Source organism: Capsicum annuum, chromosome 6 (genome assembly GCF_002878395.1).
Source record: "Capsicum annuum cultivar UCD-10X-F1 chromosome 6, UCD10Xv1.1, whole genome shotgun sequence".
Classification (NCBI taxonomy): domain Eukaryota; kingdom Viridiplantae; phylum Streptophyta; class Magnoliopsida; order Solanales; family Solanaceae; genus Capsicum; species Capsicum annuum.
Window position 1 is genome coordinate 209,518,629 of NC_061116.1, and position 20,015 is coordinate 209,538,643.

At 32.3% G+C, this 20,015-nt stretch overlaps 1 protein-coding gene across 5 annotated transcripts; it reads right to left on the reverse strand.

Annotated features, from left to right (window-relative positions):
- LOC107855374 lies at window positions 1-4,844 on the reverse strand. 5 transcript variants are annotated; one of them, XR_001670233.2, is made up of 7 exons: window positions 4,680-4,844; window positions 4,108-4,199; window positions 3,808-3,906; window positions 3,506-3,651; window positions 2,981-3,214; window positions 890-1,407; window positions 1-826 (listed from the first exon to the last, which is right to left on the reverse strand). XR_001670233.2 is itself a non-coding variant. In XM_047413882.1 (5 exons), the coding sequence occupies exons 3-4, from the start codon at window positions 3,013-3,015 to the stop codon at window positions 927-929; spliced, it is 516 nt and encodes a 171-aa protein (XP_047269838.1). In that variant the 5' UTR covers window positions 3,016-3,214; window positions 3,808-3,906; window positions 4,680-4,844; the 3' UTR covers window positions 1-826; window positions 890-926. The 5 variants fall into 5 exon arrangements, 2 of the variants coding, with proteins under 2 accessions (XP_047269838.1, XP_047269839.1); XR_001670231.2 differs by lacking the exon at window positions 4,108-4,199; XR_007056771.1 differs by lacking the exon at window positions 3,506-3,651.
- Window positions 4,845-20,015: the final 15,171 nt, after the last annotated feature.

The following is a 20,015-nucleotide window of genomic DNA, read 5'->3' on the forward strand; positions in this document are numbered from 1 at the left end:
TAAGAAGAATTTGAACTTTTATTTATTTCAACAGTCATTACATTCATCTGATAAAGGCTTTCGGTCAGATAGCCTTTTTCTACATACATTTCTCCTTTGCTAATTACAATTTTTCAAGAAACAGTTACACATTCGAATCCGTTATTATCTAGAAGTGAAACAGAAATTAGGTTCCTACGTAACTCCGGAACATACAAGACATTGTTAAGTGTCAAGACCTTTCTCGAAGTCATTTTCAAGCATATTTTTCCTGTTCCTTCCACCTTAGCAGTAGCGGAGTTAGCCATGTAGATCATTTCTTCTACTTGAGCCTGAGCGAATGACGAAAACAACTCATTATTGGCACATACATGGCGGGTGGCACCAGAATCCATCCACCATTCGCGAGGATTCCTTGCCAAGTTGCATTCTGAAAACATAGCACACAGATCATCGCATTCTTTGTTGGATTCAATCATATTTGCTTGATCATTCTTCTTGCCTTTCTTCGGGGCTCGACAATTCATGAACTTTTGTCCAACCTTGCCACAATTGAAGCATTTTTCCTTGAATTTCTTCTTGGATTGATGGCTTCCTTGTTCAACTTTCTTTCTTTTCTTAGAATTATTTTGATCATCTTTTACAATATGTGCTCCATTAATTTTAGAATTCCCTTTTGACCTTCTCTCGGCAGCTTTATTGTCCTCTTCAATACGCAGTCGGACAATAAGATCTTCGACAGCCATCTCCTTGCATTTATGCTTCAAGTAGTTTTTGAAGTCATTCTACATTGGTGATAACTTCTCAATTATCGCTGCTACTTGGAAAGCATCATTCACAATTAAACCTATAAAACAGTTTATATGAGTATTAAGAACTTTTTCAACTAAGGTATTTTCTAAAGATATACCTTCTGCTAAGAAATCGTGGATGATTACTTGCAACTCCTACGCTTGAGAGACAACCGGTTTGCTATCTACTATTTTAAAGTCCAGGAACCTTGCAATAAGGAATTTCTTAATTCCCGCATCCTCCATCTTGTATTTTCGTTCAAGTGCCCCCCACAATTCCTTCGATGTCTTAGTTCCACAATAAACATTGTAAAGGTCATCTTGGAGACCACTTAATATGTAATTCCTGCAGAGGAAGTCTAAGTGCTTCCAAGCCTCTACAATTACGAAGCGCTCTTTGTCCGAGGTTCCCTCGGGCACCTCAGGAGCGTCTTCGCTAGTGAACCGTTGCAGACACAAAGTGGTGAGGTAAAAGAACATCTTTTGCTGCCATCTCTTAAAGCTGATGCTCGCAAACTTTTCGGGCTTTTCCGCAGGTGCCATATGTTGTGGAGCATTTGCGCGGCTTGTCGTAGCAATGCTAGTCGCCTCCACAGTCGTAACATCATCATGCATTTGACTTTCAGTTGCCATTTTTCTGTCACCACAAGTCAGTAAATTTAGTATATCAAAATAAAAAAAAATTGCAACTACTTTAAACACTTCTTGTTTCTAGTTAACAATGAAGTTTTTATTACTTCCAAGTGTCAACCGAGTGAATTTTAAACTTATGATGAAGATTTTATGTCTTCTAATCACTAAATTCAAACGGAGTAGAAAGCCTAAAGCTTTAATCTCCAAAAATAAGTATACAGATTCTTAAATTTATTTCCTTAAGATTGTTATTTTGTAGTATTTCCTTCAGGTACACAGAATCTGCATAAGCACAACAACAACTTCAACTAGAGTTCAAGTATAAACAAGAACACAATGAAGTATATCAAATACCCTCAACACAAGATCAAAATGACCTTTTCAAGAGGTGTATTTTATTTTTTTCAGAAAATAGATGAAACAGAAATGAATAAGGCCAAGTCGTCCGAATTCACGATGTTTCCTTAAGGAAATAATTCCCCTCACTGTATCCGAGGTTATGAAAGTTTTCCTCCCAGGATAAAATGGCCTTCAATTTAAATATAGCGGTACCTCAAATATTTGGACTGTTCGAATGCACTCAACAGTTTGAATGATCACACAGAATTTTTAAAGACAAGTAGAGTATTTTTTATTCTGAAATTTTGTATCAAAACCTGTGGAAGAAAGCAGGTTTTAATAGCCATAACATGCCTCTTTTAAAAAGAGGCAATGGTTCATGTCAAAGCTTACACATGTTCTGTAAATTCATGTCTGTTCATCCAAAGATTGCATCTTTTCCTGAATAGTCATCTCCTTTTGTGAATCAATGTGTCACTTCATTGAAAGATTATATCCTTCTAAAGCATCATTTCGAACCATTGCAACTTTCTGTAGCCTCAGTCCTTGGCATTCTTCGGAATCCAAATAAAGTTTGTCCAAAAAAATAGATCTTATCAATCATAATCATTATACAAATCCAAAGTCGAGCGACAACAACAACGACAATGCGATGCAACTCTTATTCCTTACCTCACTTATCCATGTGGGAGTGTGTTTCACAATATAAACACTTTAAAGCTTCTTTCTCCCACCAATGTGGGAGAAATTAGTAAGCTTTCCTATTTTTGAGTACAATTTCCATATTGGTATGATCTCAATTTTTCTCTTCCACTTTGTTTTCTCCATTTTCCATTCACACTTCTCATTTACTATGAACCCAACAAGTAGCCTGTCTTTACTAGCCAACCACACAATAAATCTATGCTCAGGCTGAGCAGCTTTAGAGGACAATTTGTATATACTGAGGAAGTTATAGCACAAACCAAATAGGAACTAATTAATAGGCTAGCTAGAACTTTCATATCTAGCAAAGAAAATAACCAGATGTAGATGCATAATGCAGAGATTAACTTTGTAACTAGTTTAATTTCAGTTTTAGAGGTAAGGATGACTGAGGTGATCTTAGGATGTATTGATGATGATTGTGTTTGTCTATGTCAATGTTTACAGTGTTACTAAAAGAATTACTTTAAATTTTTACTTGAGAAAGATAAATGCACAAGCAATTCAATGATGACACCTTATACATAGCTAACCGTGCAAGTGGTGCTCCTCCTCGTGTTGTTCCCATATTAACACCATGATATTTCACATTGTTAATATAAGAACCAGCAGCTGTATATGCAACATGAGTCCCATGCCCATTATCATCTAATGGTCATAATTTATATAATTTTTCAACCATTGTTTGGTTTAGTTCATTATCTTCCATCGCTCCTTTTATGTACCAACGAGCTCCAATGCTTTCGAATTATCTCCCCATGCAATACCTACAAAATGTTGCTAGTTCTTTTAGAGAATTTAACTTCTATGCACACAATATCTAAAATATCATGATTTTTAAAGATAATTCTCGATAGAATTGTAACCTATAAGAAATATTATTGATTATTCTATTATAACAAGATAAATTACATCAATAATCTAAAATTATTTTTTACAATATTATTTGTGCATCATATTTAAATCCCTTTTTAACAAGATTTTTAGCTGCAGAGAAATGTTATTGGGTTAAGAAAAAAACAAAAAAACGGAAAAAAAGAAAAAGGGAGACACTTAACTTGAATCTAATATGCCAATAATTATTCTGTCACCCTGATTTGTTTTGTTGACAAGACTATTAGGATCATGTTTAGAAAGACCCAACTCCTTGACGTATGAGTCTTGTAAAAATGATTTGGTATAACTTGAACCACATCAGGTAATTCTGAAGTACGATTACAACACATACATCAATTAAGAGTCGTATAATGAATAAAATCCTTATTTTCATAAAATTATTTTTTATTTCCTTTTATTTATTTTTTATAATTTTCTGCTAGTATTTAAGGTAAAAATGTGTGACAACAGAGAATTAAAATACCTTCAATTTGTTTGGCTTGAGAATAAGTAAGATTAGCAGCGAATCCAGAGAAGCCATGCCTATAACTATACACCATCAATTTTTTTAGCTTCTTCTTTGCTGCATAACAAGAAAATACGATTTAGCTTTTAAAGAATGAAATACAGGAAATAATATTTTTGCAATGAGGTCATTTGTAGCTAATTAGAGGTAACTGTTTCTATGATAAGCTTTAATAAGAAATTTAGTTAAAATAGTAATCTACTAAATTTCATTAGTTAAATTTATAAATTTCATTGATTATTTAAAGAATATGCATACCTCCCAATTACTTGACCTAAAAGTTTGTGATGTGAATCGGTGATAAGTTCATGATCATTATGAGGCTTGTGTCCCAAATAGACAATGTAAAACTATAGATCAAAAAATACCATAGAAAACAAACCAAAAAAATTAAATTAATGAGAGAGATTAATATTCGATATGATCAATAATCAACTGAAAGGATATCATATAAATCAGAAGAAAGCTAACTTTTTGAATCAATCATTCACATCGTCAAAAATACTACTCCCTTTATTTCACTTCAGTTATTACGTTTGTTAAAAATAATTATTTAAATATATTTGTTATTTTAGAAAATATTTGACGGAAAATTGATTATTTTTTTCATTTATTTTTCGCTTACTTTATTATATATTGATAGATTAACATGATAAGAGAAATTAGTAATATGATGATGTAAGGTTGCACCGAATAAATTCTTACGGTTTGGTTCTTTTCGACCTTGCATATAGTGAGAACTTTAGTCACCGGCCGGGGTTGTATTTTTTGAGATGGTAACAAATTGAGAAAATAAAATAAAATTAAATTCAAGAATATCCAAAATGTACCTTAGCATCGGCATTGTCTGCTTTTGTAGTTATTTCACATAAACAAGTAAAGATTAACAAAAAAAATAAAATAACAAGAGAAGAAATTGGATTATTCATCATTTTTTGTTTCCCTCCTTTCCATAGAAAATGTGAAAGGAGGAAGATAACCCAACTTCTGATGAATTCAAAATATAATTTGGTTAATGAAATTTGAAAATAATTGCAATTTATTTAGCACTAGATAGCTTAAACTCACCTCACAAAGTAGACAAATTAATTCGTGGCTAGTATATTAAGCGTAAATTGTAGCCACTCGAATACAAATAGATAAGTTATTCTACTTTTACTCCTTTAAAAAAAAAAAATTAAATTTTTTTAGAACGTATACTTTGTATTTTCATATGAGTGATTAAGAGCACAAGAAAGGATTTTGGAGTTCCACTCACCATCATATTTTTCCTCATAACCTGTGTAAATACCATTGTTTTTCCTCATAATGGCACTTAGGATTTGTTTATATATGAAGTTAAATTTATGGCCAAGTTGAGCCATGTTTGAGAAAGAGATAAGCATTCAGAACCTCTCGAATTATGGTCAGAGTTGTTATGACACAGTACAATTTTATAGGGGTTCTATTAATCTCCTGAACTCAATTTTAACATATTTTTGTTATCCTTTTTTGGTGTTGATATGACACTTTTGTAACATAAAATGAGGCTCACATCAATAATGTCACGTCAGTTAAAAAAGTTGACAAAAATACAATACAATTTAGTTAAATGAGGTATTTGAACTCTAGTGAAGTTGAAGTGTATCGTTAAAAATTTTAAAAAATTTGGTCATAGTCATGGATATTTGATGCTTTACTTTGGAGAAATAGAAAAAGAAATCTTTTAAATGTTATGCTAAGGAATATTCTACTTAAAATTCAACTTAGTTTTTCTTCTTTTACCAAAAATATGACTTGTTTTTCTAGTTATATATAAAAATATGGGGTCTCATAAGTATGAGGTCCTGGACAATCGAGAAATAAACGATACTCTGTCTATGCTTTATTTTTTAAAAATCATTTTATGAGATTTTACAAATATATTATTGTTTTTATTGTTTAGTCCAATGAATTCTAGGATATATTTACTCATGTTAGTGTCCCTTTTTGTTTTTTATTATCTTCTTCATTGACTTCAAAATTAGTGCCGGAAGTAGGAAACCAATCCTCCGATCCCTGCCTAATGTTTTTGATTCAATCTTTTAATAGGTGGATAGGATTGACCCATAAACAAGAATTTTTGACATGAATTTAGCAAATTACTGACCTGTTCAAATACCCTACGTTTATAACTAGGCAAATAAAATCACATATTGTCCTGTGAGCTATGGAAAAAGAATCTAATTTCTCATGGTTTCCAAGAAGAAGAAGATACCAGCATATACCCACAAAATAGAATCTGGGAGGGGAAAGCGTACGCAGTCTATATCAGTATTCCAAAGATGATATAAAGAGGTTATTTCCAATAGACTCAAGACAAAAACAGTTCAACTTCTCATAGTTTAGATGAAGATAATATTATATTATTGGACTCACCTCCCTTTTATGCTTTAGATGAAAAATGTTTGTATAATTTGAGAAGGAAATAGAGGTTAGCTGTTTCCTCGTAAAAATGTATAGCGAACTTATTAATTCCCCTGCGACATACAGCTAATTAACCTCCATAAAATGTGACTAATTATTCTTAACAATGATTTGTTGATCATCAAAGTATATATTTGTGCATGCCACGTTATATTCTAATTAGTATGTAGTATATGACGACCACCAATTAATTGAAGAAGATTAATGTAAGATGAACAAAATAAAGGTTATTTGAAATCTTAGTATTTTCCTGTGTGTTTCGTTACAGAGGTGGTGTGATTTATACACCTTTGTAGACTTCAATATGGGAGTTGGATACAAAGTCAACTAATATATCTCTTGGACTCTCATATTAAGGTCCGACTAGAAGTGTTAGTAGATAAATATTTGGTCTGCGTTTCAGTAAACATTAGGTGATCGTTCTGATATGAAACTCGAAAAATTGGGATAATTTAGCTGCGTTTTCGACCCTTAGCCCTAGAATTAAACACAAACACTTGCTACAACTTGAACGATTAGCGATGCTACTGCTATCTATTAAACTAGATATTGACGGCCCGTGCTAGCATGGGCGCAATTTATCTTATTCTTTATCTTAATTTATGTGATACAAATAGAATTTATATAATCAATCATTAAAATAATTTTAGTTTTTAATTATCGTGATTTATAATACTTTTTCTTCTATTTCAATTTAACTGCCACTAATATAATTTCGACAGTCAGCAAAAATATTTTATACTTTTTAATTAACGGCACATTCGACATATGTGCTTATTGTCTATAAATTACAAAGAGGGGTATTCTTATCATTTTATTCTTCAAGAGATGTGTACTATTCTAAGTTATACCACACCGTCTTACATAGTGTCTCTCAATAAATAAACACGTGTTCAGCCTAATTTAGGGATGTACCTTGAATGTGTATAACAATCTAATTACTTTACACATGTGTTGATAGTGTGATTAGTAGATGTGTTAGTTATAGTTTGTTACAATTAGCAAGTTAGCTAGAACATAACAATTGCCACTTTGTATATATAGAGGAAGGCACCAATTTGAGCTAACTAGTGAAGATATTTTTCATTTTTCTCAACTTCTTTCTATCTAATTTGTGATATAAAATTATAAAAGGGAAGGAATGAAACTAGAAAAAACTTGTATTAATCTTTTCTTCTTTTTTGTACCAAACTTTCAGCAAATGTAAGGCTATTTATAGTCATAACAATCAATTAAATAAGATTATATATTCCTTAGTGGTGGAGTATGAATTGGCATAAATTGCCCACAAATCAATTATCCACTTAAATAAAGTTGTCCACTTAAATAAAAGGTAGATAAAATGGCCTACATGTCATCCATTTACAACACTCTCTCTTGGATGACCATGTAAAGAAAAATCTATTGAATACGCATATGAGTGTTGCCTCATTAAAAACCTTATCAGGAAAAATCCAGTGGGATAAAAACCTTGGTTAAGGAAAAAAGAGTACAACACATATTCTTACTCCCCTGATGAAGACCTCGATTCAACCGGTTTATTCTTCGCATCCCAATCTCGTATATCATCTTCTCAAAGGTTGAAGTTGGTAAAGATTTGGTGAATAAATCTGCTTGATTGTCATAGGAACGGATCTGCTGCCCATCAATATCAGCATTCTTCTGAAGGTTGTGCGTGGCAAAATGTGCTTTGTTCTATCTCCCTTTATAAAGCCTCCTTTTAGTTGAGTTATGTATGTTGCATTATCTTCAAATATGACTGTGGGTACCTTGGTATCACGCTTCAGGCCACATCTCTTTTTATGGAATGTACTACTGATCTCAGCCATATGCATTCTCTACTTGCTTCATGGATTGTTATTATCTCCGCATGATTAGAAGAAGTAGCAACGATGGACTGCTTTGTCGATTGCCATGATATTGCAGTACCTCCATATGTAAACACATAGCCTTTTTGGGATCGTATTTTATGTGGGTCAGATAAATAACCTGCATCTGCATAACCAACAAGAGCTGGACTAGCTTTGTTAGTATAAAACAAACCCATATCAATAGTCCCTTTTAGGTACCTCAATATATGCTTAACTTTGTTCCAGTGTCTTCGCCTAGGGGAAGAACTATACCTCGCTAGCAAATTAACAAAAAATGTTATATCCGGCCTCGTAGCATTAACGAGGTACATAAGTGCACCAATAGGACTGAGATATGGTACTTCAGGACCCAAAATCTCTTCACCCTCTTCCAAAGGTCAGAATGGATCTTTACTCATTTCGAGTGATCGAACAACCATTGGAGTACTTAATGGATATGCTTTGTCCATGTAAAATTATTTCAAAACCTTCTGGGTATAGATATTTTGGTGGATGAAAACTCTGTCGGCTAAATGTTCAATTTACAGACCAAGACAAAGTTTTATCTTTCCAAGATCTTTCATTTCGAATTCTTTCTTTAGATACTCGATTGCCTTTTGGACCTCTTCTGAAGTCCCAATGAGATTTATATCATCCACATTAACAGCGAGTATAACAAACCCCAACGTAGTTTTCTTAATGAAAATACAAGGACAAATAACATTATTTATGTAACCTTCATTTTTCAAGTACTCACTTAGGCGATTATACCACATACGCCCTGATTATTTTAGACCGTACAACGATCTTTGTAATCTGATTGAATATAATTTTTTAGACTTTGAACTATATGCTTCAGGAAATTTTAATCCTTCTGGGATTTTCATGTAAATATCGTTATCAAGTGAACCATAAAGATAAGTTGTAACCATATCCATTAGATGGATTTCAAGATTTTCATGTACAGCTAGACCGATGAGGTATCGAAATGTTATTGCATCCATGACAAGTGAATATGTTTCTTCATAGTTAATACCGGGTCTTTAAGAGAATCCTTGTGCAACAAGGCGTGCCTTTTATCTTATAATTTTATTTTTCTCATTTCTTTGACGTACGAAGATCCATTTATAGCCAACTGATTTTACACCATTTGGGGTTTGGACTACAGGTCCAAAAATCTCCCGTTTAGCAAGTGAATTCAATTCAAATTGAATCACCTCTTGACATTTTGGCCAATCTTTTCTTCATCGACATTCTGCAACAGATAGAGGTTCAAGGTCCTCATTGTCTTACATGATGTTTAGTGCAACATTGTATGCAAAAACATTATACACCATAATTTTCGATCGATCTAAATTTACCTCATCAGTAGTAGAACTTATTGAAAGTTCTTCATTCACTCGAGTCTTGGGTTCACTGATTTCTTCAGGAATATCAGGATTAATCAGATTTTGAGTCTCTTCAGGAGAATCTTTTATAATACCATCTTTATCATTTTTCGCGGTTCTTTTTCTAGGATTTTTATCCTTTGAACCCAAAGGCCTTCCACGCTTCAGCCGTGCTTGGGATTCAGAAGCTATTACATTAGAAGATGGTTCTTTTGGAACTTCAATTCGGATAGGCACATTTCGCTGCAGGGATATGTGACTTGGTTATCCTTTTCAAATCAGTAAATGCATCTAAAATTTGATTTGCTAATTTCTGTAAGTGAATAATCTTCTATACCTCACTTTCACATATAGGGGTACATATAGGGGTGCATGGATCAAAATGAGATAATGATGAAACTTTTGACACAATTTCTCTTTTAAGTTCACGTTTTTCTCTCCTTAATTGCGAAAAATTTATTTCATCAAATTGACAATCTGCAAATCGATTAGTAAATAAATCTCCCATCAATGGTTCAAGGTAGCGAATTATAGAGGGTGACTCAAACCCCACATATATTCCTAACCTTCTCTGGGGGCCCATCTTAGTACGTTGAGGTGGTGCAATTGACACATGTACAGCACATCCAAAAATTCGTAGATAAAAAAGATTTGATTCATGGCCCAAAATCAATTGAAATGGGAGTATTTATTATAATGAGTTGACCTGAGACGAACAAGTGATGTTGTATGTAAGATAGCATGACCCCAAACAATAGTAGGCAATTTTGTTTTCATAAGCAGTGGTCTTACAATCAATTGTAGGCGCTTAATAAATGACTCAGCAAGGCCATTTTGAGTATGAACATGAACAACAAGATGTTCAACTTTTATCCCAACTGACATGCAATAATCATCAAAAACTTGGGATGTAAATTCTCCAGTATTATCTAGGCGAATAGCCTTAATAGGATAATCTGAAAATTGCGCCCTTAATCTTATTATTTGTGCCAATAATTTCGCAAACGCTAGGTTGCGAGATGATAAGAGGCACACATGCGACCATCTTGAAGATGCGTCTATTAGGATCATAAAATATTTGAATGTCCCACTAGGTGGGTGAATAGGTCCACATATATCCCCATGTATACGTTCGAGAAACTGAGGGGATTCGATGCTAACTTTCAGTAGCGATGACTTAGTTATCATTTTTCCTTGATAACAAGCAGCACATGAAAATTCATCTGGTGTAAGAATTTTCAGGTTCTTTAACTGATGCCCTTTTTAATTTCAATGATTCGTCTCATCATTATTGAGCCAGGATGGCCTACTCGATCATGACAAAGCACAAATGTATCAGTAAACTTTCGGTTTATGATAGAGTGTGCTTCAATTGTACTAATTTCGGCATAGTATAAGCTGGAAGACAAAACTGGTAATTTCTTTAACATTTGTTTTTAACCTGAGACATTCTTTGTAATGCCAAGATATTTGGCATTCATTTCATTTATTGTCTTAACATGATATCTATTTCTGCGAATATCTTTAAAACTCAATAAGTTTCTTGGGAATTTAGAAGAGAACAATGCAGCTTCTATAACTAGTTTTGTCCCCTTAGGCAGAAATATAGTAGCTCTTCCGGAGCCTTCGATCAATTTTGAATTACCAGCAATTGTGTAACATTTTCTCTTTTTCTGAGTAAGTGAAAAAAGTATTTTTCATCTTTAAATATTGCATGTGTTGTCCCACTATCAACTACACAAATATCGTCATGATCGATTATTGATCCAAATACGACTTGAGGAGTATCCATGAACAAAATAAACATTATAATATAACTAGCACATAATATCATGCATTTACACATTATTTTATATTTTAATTGCAGTTGTGTTCTAAACAATTAACATCTCTATTACATAATAGTTTTGCTATTACTAACCATGTGCATCTAAAGTACACATATTTAATATTGTATGTAATAACATGATCTATTGGCTACTCATGTTAATTTCATAATATGTCTTCTATGAATATTCATTACTGCAATAAATAATTCCAGTCATAATGTTAAAATAATTTATGTACTATAACATTATATAAATAGCTCACACTGTAAAAATTTCATGTGCGTACTACAAAACCAAAATTACTTAGTGATCATAATACTATACTATGGCACTAGCACATAATATATTATATAAACTTTATAAGATTATTAAAATATTAATAATTGAAACGTAAATTAATTTTAACTTAAACAAACAAAAGAAAATAAACTAATACAAACTTAACAGAAAATTAACATAATCGGATTATATCATTATTATCACCTACAAAGTGATTTACTTGTTCTTCAGGAACTGCAAAGAAATCTGACATTTCCAAGTCCATAGGCTCAACATTATCTTCTAGGAGGAAGTTTGTTTCAACATCATTTTCTGGCCTTTTCAGGGACGGCTGATATTGTTTTACCGGATGCTTAGGCGTATGACAGGCACGCTCCCAGTGCCCCTTTCCTCCACATCGATAACATCTACTTTCAGGATTCGTCCTTGGTGCTACTTCAGGAGCTTTACCCCTCTTTTTGCACAGCTGGTGTTGAGGATTGTTGTTTATTGTAAGGCGATTACCCTGATTGAAATACCTGTCACAACCACGACCATGATCATGACCTCGACCTTAACCTCGACCACGACTAGGGTCAGGATTTCTTTCACTCCAAGTTGGATGAAAATTTACAGCATTCACTTCTGGGAATGGAGTAGTACCAGGAGACTGAGTTTCATTATTTTTTATTAAAAGGTCATTATGTTGTTCAGCAAAAGAAGATGACCAATTAATTCAGAATATTTTTTTAAACCCATTTCTCGATATTGCTGCTGCAGGATCATACTCGAGGAGTGAAAAGTAGAAAGTTTTTTTTCTATCATGTCGTGATCTGTGATCTTTTCGCCGCATAAGTCATACTGCGATTTAATTCTAAACATCGCAGAATTATATTTAGTTACATTACGAGCTTGTGGGAGTATGACCATCTTCAGGTGGTCATATCTTTCCTTTAAATTGTTCTACAATGTAAGGGGATCTTTGATCTTGAGTTACTCCATTTTTAACCCTTCGTCAAGATGCTGACGAAGAAATATCATGGCCTTGGCCTTATCTTGTTCTGACGCCTTATTATTATTTTTAATGGTGTCTGTCAGACCCATTGCATTTAAATATATTTCTGCGTCTAGGGCCCAGGACATATAAGTTTTGTCAGATATGTCTAGGGCATTAAAATCCCGTCTGAAAATATTAATCATTATTTAAGAAAATAAAATACTAACCTTTAAATACCCTCGGAATGATTTTATAGAGGCTCGTGTTGATAACGTGATATAAAATTATAAAAGGGAAGGAATGAAACTAGAGAAAACTTGTATTAATCTTTTCTTCTTTTTTGTACCAAACTTTCAGCAAATGTAAGGCTATTTATAGCCATAATAATCAATTAAATAAGATTATCTACTCCTTAGTGGTAGAGTATGAATTGGCACAAATTGCTCACAAATCAATTATTCACTTAAATAAAATTGTCCACTTAAATAAAAGATAGATAAAATGGCCTACATGTCATCCATTTACAACAATCTGGAGATTTTTTATGAACTTAATATGGTATCAGAGCTTAGAAATTGAAAATGTTTTGCCGCAATCTTCACATGTTGTGAAGGATTTGAGTATTTCTCGCATACATTTTGCAATTTGCAATGTTTTTTTTGTGTGTGTATTTTGATTTGCAATTTGTAATTAAATGAAAGATAGTGTACTTTTTTCTGACACTTTTAATAAGATACAAATAATGCAACATAAAAGATAAATTCTTTGAATAAATAATTTTGTAAAATGATTAAAATACCCTCAATCTTTAATTCAGTTCCTACAAGTTAACATGTTGAAAGTAGCTTTGCTAACGGTCGTGTTAGCATGGACACAATATTTAAAAATAAAATTAATAATATATTTTTATCAAAATAATAATTTAAATAAATATAAATAAAATATGCATCATCTATTTTGATTTAAATATATACATAGCCTATTGATGTTCTAAATAAATTTAAAATTCTCAATTATCTATAGATATAGTAATCACCGAGGAAAGGTGTTATTTAGTTTTATAGTTGATTTTAGGGATATTACGAACTGATATAATCATACCAGATTAGTTTTTAAGACTCTTTAATTTAAATCATAAGTACGTTAGGTTTTTAATTTAGAAAAATGAATTAAAAAAATTGAATTGATCGAATAAATTTATATGAATATAATGTGTTTTATATATTAAGTTTAGCGTAATGAATATTAAAAATTTTATTTTGGATTTGAGGTAGTGAAAATGAGTACAAGCTACTGAATAATTAACATTCAAAATTTCAATTGAAAAATAACTCATTAAAGTAGTATATTTAATCAAATTAAGTACATCTAAATTTCTATCACCATATATACACTCATTTAATTTCTAAGACCATTTGGAATTAGCAGTAAGATATAGGTTTTCTTAATTTGATTTTATTATTCGGTATCTAAAGTTTACTGACTCTAATTTAGGTTCAAACTTTAACTCATAGATAATTAGGACTTGTCTATTTTAGCAGTGGCGGAGCCACAGCCAACGAAGGGTGATCAGATGAACACCCTTCGTCGGATATTTTTTCGAATATATAGGTTAAATATAGATATTTATGGTTATATACATGTTGTTGCACACCCTTGACAAGCTAGAGAAGCATAGTCCAGTGGTCAAGAGTGTGCATTTCAGCATCAACAACTCGGGTTTGAACCTTGACAGGTGCAACAGTGTTTTATTTTCTTTATTTTTTAAACGGTTCTTTGCCCAAGGGAAAATATGAATACTCTTAATCAAAAGTCTGGCTCCGCCACTGTATTTTAGAGATACTTGGTGAACTTTGTTTAATTATTTTTTCTCGTCACTACTTGAAGTTGTGGGTTTCCTTAGTACATAGCAAGACAAAGGAAACAGTTATAAACAATTGTTTAACATTGCTAACGGTTGCACTAACACTTTGCGCTTTGCCATTTAAAAAAAAAAGAAATCCACAATGCATTGATGTCTTCTACAATGTATTGACGTCTTCAATTACAAAGAGGAGTTGCTTAGATGGCCTTAAATACCCTCCATCTACAACTTATTGGGTTCGAAATCGTGAGGGCGTCATGCGAAAGCTTAAAATTTGTAAACTAATATGGTGATAATTCAGATGACACAAAGCTAAACTAAAAAGCATTATATTGTTGATGTGATTTGGCCAATGAGCCTACATATTATAAAACCTAATAATTAAAAAACACAAAAACTAATGACAGAGAAAATCTCCCCTAACCAAAACTCTTAAACACATTGTGGATTCTACTGTATTTTTGTATGAGAAGGAGACTCTTCTATTTATAGAGTTCCAAAATCTTTCCTCTTTAGAACGAGTTTTTTCAAATATGAAAAAGTTTTATATTTTTCTTTTAGAAAAAGTAAAAGTAATTATGATATTACTTTTATTTTCCTTCTAAGAAAATAAAACTTAAATTTGGTAAGAAAATCAAGGCAAAAACCCTAATAAATCTCTCCTTTTTGGCTTAGTTTTCTTGACTTGTTTCTCCTTCTTCATGTCATATGCATAATTTTGATCCTTCACATAATCTTTATTTATCTCTGTAGTTTGTCATGCTTAAAAAAATGAGCCTTTTGGGGTTAAAATATATCAGCTCTTTTTGAGTTAAAAGTATTGGAACTCTTTTGCAGGGTTAAAAGTGAGCTTTATTTTTAAATATGTGACAGCGGGATTATTGAAATATGATTGACAATTGTCTCCACGTGTAGTTAGACAAAATCGTCATTATCGCCAAATTGGTTGCATCTTCATTTGAAACTGCTTTGAACTTATTTAATCTCGTTTCACCAAACTTTTGGACCTTTAAATCGTAGTCTCTGATATCACTTGTTGGGTTCGAAATCGAGAGGGAGTTATGTGGAAGCTTAAAGTTTGCATCCTAATATGGTGATAATTCAGATGACACAAAGCTAAACTAAAAAGCATAATATTATTGGTATGGTTTGGCCAATGAGCCTACATATTATAAAACCTAATATTTAAAAAACATAAAAACTAATGAGAGAGAAAATCTCCTCCTAACCAAAAATCTTAAACGATTACATTGTACATGTTGTTGTGTTATGGTATGAGAAGGAGGGTCTTCTATATTTATAGAGTTCCAAAATCTTTTCTCTTAGAACAAAGTTTGCCAAATATGAAAAAAAATTATATTTTTCTTCCAAGAAAATAAAGAAAAAATAATTATGGTATTACTTTTGTTTTTCTTTAAAAAAAAAATAAAACTTAAATTTGGTAAGAAAATTAGGGAAAAAACCCTGATACAAGTCTAAGATTGTGGGTTCTAAGTCACTAGGATACCTAACAATCAGGAATATTACTTACTAATATTTGGTATTATTACATAAAATGTAATAAGGATCCATGAAGAGAATTAGGATTTTTTTTTACCTCTTCCTAGAAGTTTCTATCATTTTCGCTTTTGTAATGATCTAATTTGTGAAATTTTACTTTTTATGTATTAATTGTTTTACCTTTCCCGTAGTTGTTACATGCTTATTTTGGGGTGTAGAAATGATTGACACGGTTATCAATGGCTCCGAGTTGGTTTAGGGAGAGTTTGAGACTTTTAGAGGCTTTTAAAGCTACTAGTTTGACTTTGATCAATATTTGATACTTAGAGTCCCGAATGATGATTTGGATAGTTACATTAGATCTGAAACGTCAATTTTGGGCTATTAGTGGAGTTGGTTCAGGTTCGGGACCTTTAGTTTACATTTTGACCCTCCATTTGGAAACTAGTTTAAACAAGCTTTTAGGGGTTTCAAATGATCCTTTTTCAAAATTTTGACGTTGCTACTAAGTTCGTTTGATTTTACAGGATTTCAGATGAATCCCAAGGGGTCAATCGCCAACTTTGCAAAATAGAAAAGTTGATGATGCAACTGCTTTAGTGGTAGTCGCTATAGCGGCAATGCATCCCTTTAGAGATCACTTTGACCAGCAATGCTAAAACGGTTACTTTACCACTTTAGTGGGTGCCGCTTTAGTGATGGAGGACCACTTCAGCAGAGCCAGCCCCGGTGGCTAGGCCGCTTTAGCGGTCACAAGCCGCTTAAGTGGTGACTACTTTAGCAATCATCTAGTTGCTTAAGCTGTCAATGTTGGAAAAGTATATATAATTTATTTTTGCAATTTTTCTCCATTTTTGGACCTCCAAGTCTCAAAAAGAGTGATTTTCTTGGGTTTCTTCATCACTTTTCATGTGGGTAATCTCTAAAATCATTTTTTTCATTATTTACTATTGATTATGTCTTTGAAAACACCTTTTAACCTTGATTTTGAAATGAATTTTTGAAATTTTATCGGTAAAGCTTGTATTAATTTTTCTTTGAATCGAACATCATTTTTAACTCATTTTCGCATGGGTTTTCAGTTGTAGATTCCTATAACCTTAGGGAATATGTTTCTAAAAGAAAATTTCAGTTTTACCCATTTTCTTTTCTAACCTGTTTCTGAACCCTATTTTGAACCCGTCTTAAAAATAATCATTATGGATATCATTAGTTTTCTTTTGACCCGTAGGTGTTACCTTTGTATGTTTTAGTTGTTTCTGAGATCGTTTGAAAGAGAAAGGCTCCATGCTGAAGAACCCTAGGTGAAATATCGATGCTTCGAGGTAGGTTATGACTGTTGACACCTAATGTTTGCCCTCCACAACTAAGTTTAGTCCCGAGTTTCTTTGAAATTTAAATAAAATCACAACATTTATTTTATCCAGATAAAAGCTCTCCAAAGTATTTATCTAGGTAATTTTGTCATTTTAAAGGACGATTATATATTTTTCATATTCAATTATACAAAATCATATAATTTTGTTACTTAAATATATATTCTATGGAACACAGGATTTTAATCAAGTCTATCATGATAATTAGTTCAAATGATTAAGACCTTAGTTTAATTGTAATTTGTGCTTGAAAATAATTTATTTTAAAAAAAATATTTGGTTGATTTTATTAAACCAGGAACTCAAAATTAAATTGGTTTATAATTCATATAAAATTTTGATTCAATTTAGCCGATTCATTGAATTGAGCCATAATTGAAACTACTTCTTGCAATTGACTAATTAATCATCAATTGGCCAAAATTGAATGAAATTAGTAATATCCCATGTAATTGACTATTTTTGTAAAAATAAATTCAAATCCTAACCGCCATTCAATTAATTAGCTACTAGCCCACTCCAGCAGGCCCAATCAACACCCGTCCTAAGCCCACTCCATTCTACTGACCCAACCCACTTCAGCCCAACACCCTATTTCCCCTCTTCTCCTTCAAACGAACAGCAACAATACGCACAACAGAGAAACAACAAACAGTAACTCCAAAAACCCAATCCCCACCTTCAAACCCCCCTCCCCCGCCCAACCCAAACGTCGTTGCGACGTAAAGGGGTGTGCGTGGAAAAAGCTGGAAGCCACTAGAACCTTCTAGAAAGGTGCTAGGTGGCAGCCAGGTCAATGGTCAAAGAATATTCCGTAAAAAATTCCCGCCATGGAGTACATATATTGCTCTATTTCAATTAGGACTGGATATATTTTGATTTCGTTTTTTTGTTTTTTCGAATCGATTTCGATTTCAAATTTTAGAAATGTAGTTAAAAGTTTCAACTTTTGTTTTTTTCAATTTTTTTTTTGATTTAACTGATAAATTGAAATTATATAAATAATATATATATTTATTATATATATAAATTATATGTATATTTTTTATTTTATATATTCAGTATAAATATTATTTTTTGGCTATTTCATGTTATTTCATCCTTGTTGAGTTGTTTATATTTGGAAATGAAAAAAAGATTTGAAAAAAATATTTTTTTAAAAAAAAAATCACTAAATTTTAATTCCTAGTCATGACAGAAAAAACTCACTACTTTAATCTTCAAAACTGAAATAAAATTTCGAAATAACCGAACCAAATGTATAGAAGCCGAACCAAACTAAATTTATTTTGGTTTGGTTACGGTTGTCATTTTCGACAATCAAAAATAAAAAAACTAAATCAATACTAAATAATTAAATCGAATAAGCTGAATGTCCAATATTCCTGATTTCAAATTTTCTTCCAGAAATTCAAAATTGAGTACAAGAATGACGTTGCAATTTGTCCATATCTAAAAATTCAAAATTTCCCTTTAAATAATTCTCAAAATACTCCCGATTTCCTTTTTGTCCACATCGGTTGAGCTAAAAAAATCGACCCTATTTTTTTTATTTTTTTGTTATAAATAGCTCACTTTAGAGCGAAATTGGCAAGTCTGAAGAGAGTACGGAAAAGCTTTTTTTGAGAAAACAAGTAGTAAATTTTTGAGTAAAGGCCCAAAATCATACATTATTTTTATTTTAAACACAAAATAATACATATTCTTTCAACTGGTGCACTAATAGTCCTTTTGTTTTAAAAGTGGTGCATTTTTAGTCATCACTCGAACACTGTTAATTTTTTTTTAACATCAACTAATTACCTTTCTATCACACTATTTTTTTCCCTCCAAAGAAAAACTCACCTGCAAAATGTTGCTGACAAGGGCTTGAATCAATTTGAGTCTTGAAGTGTCACTAGTCACTATGATTTTTATTTAGTCATAAGGGCATAAGTTCTTGGGGTTCTCATGAGTTCATGGACTGAATGCACAGTCAATGAGGGAGGAAAAAATATATTCCCATAAACACAAGAACTTCGAGATCAGCCTCTTCACCAACAGCTGGCCGACGAGGACGAACCAAATATATTTGGGTTGCACACCATAAGCAGTATAAGGAAGCAATTACCAACATCAGCTTGACAGAGTTGAAACTCGTAACATGAGCAGTTTCAGTGGCTTCACGTTGCAAGATAGTTGCGACCCAAAAATAACACGTTAACGACAGAGCAAGCAATTGAAACGAAAGTAAAATATCATTGACTAATCCATCAGTCGAACCTACTTTTTATGATGATGTTCCTATCCCAAAAGCTCTTCAAGTGGAACATTTCACAAATATGACATTTAATCACCTCAAAGAAGTTAAATTGGAAGGTTTTGTAGTCTAAGAGCCTGATTTGCAGCGTATAAAACTTCTCTTAGCCAAAATCTTCGATGCTGATGAAAATTCTAACTAACCTCTACTAACCTGCTGAAGAATCTGGCATCGCCTAACATAAAAGTTGACGTCATCTTTTATCTTTATGAGTCTTATCAGACCATGAAATTAATAGATTGAAACAATTGTTGATGTAGTGATACAGAGAAGTCTGAATTGTTAATGCAGTGTCGATACCTCAAGGCTTATTTGATGTGTTTTTGCATTGATTTTCCTTGCCTAATGGTGCTCGTGTTT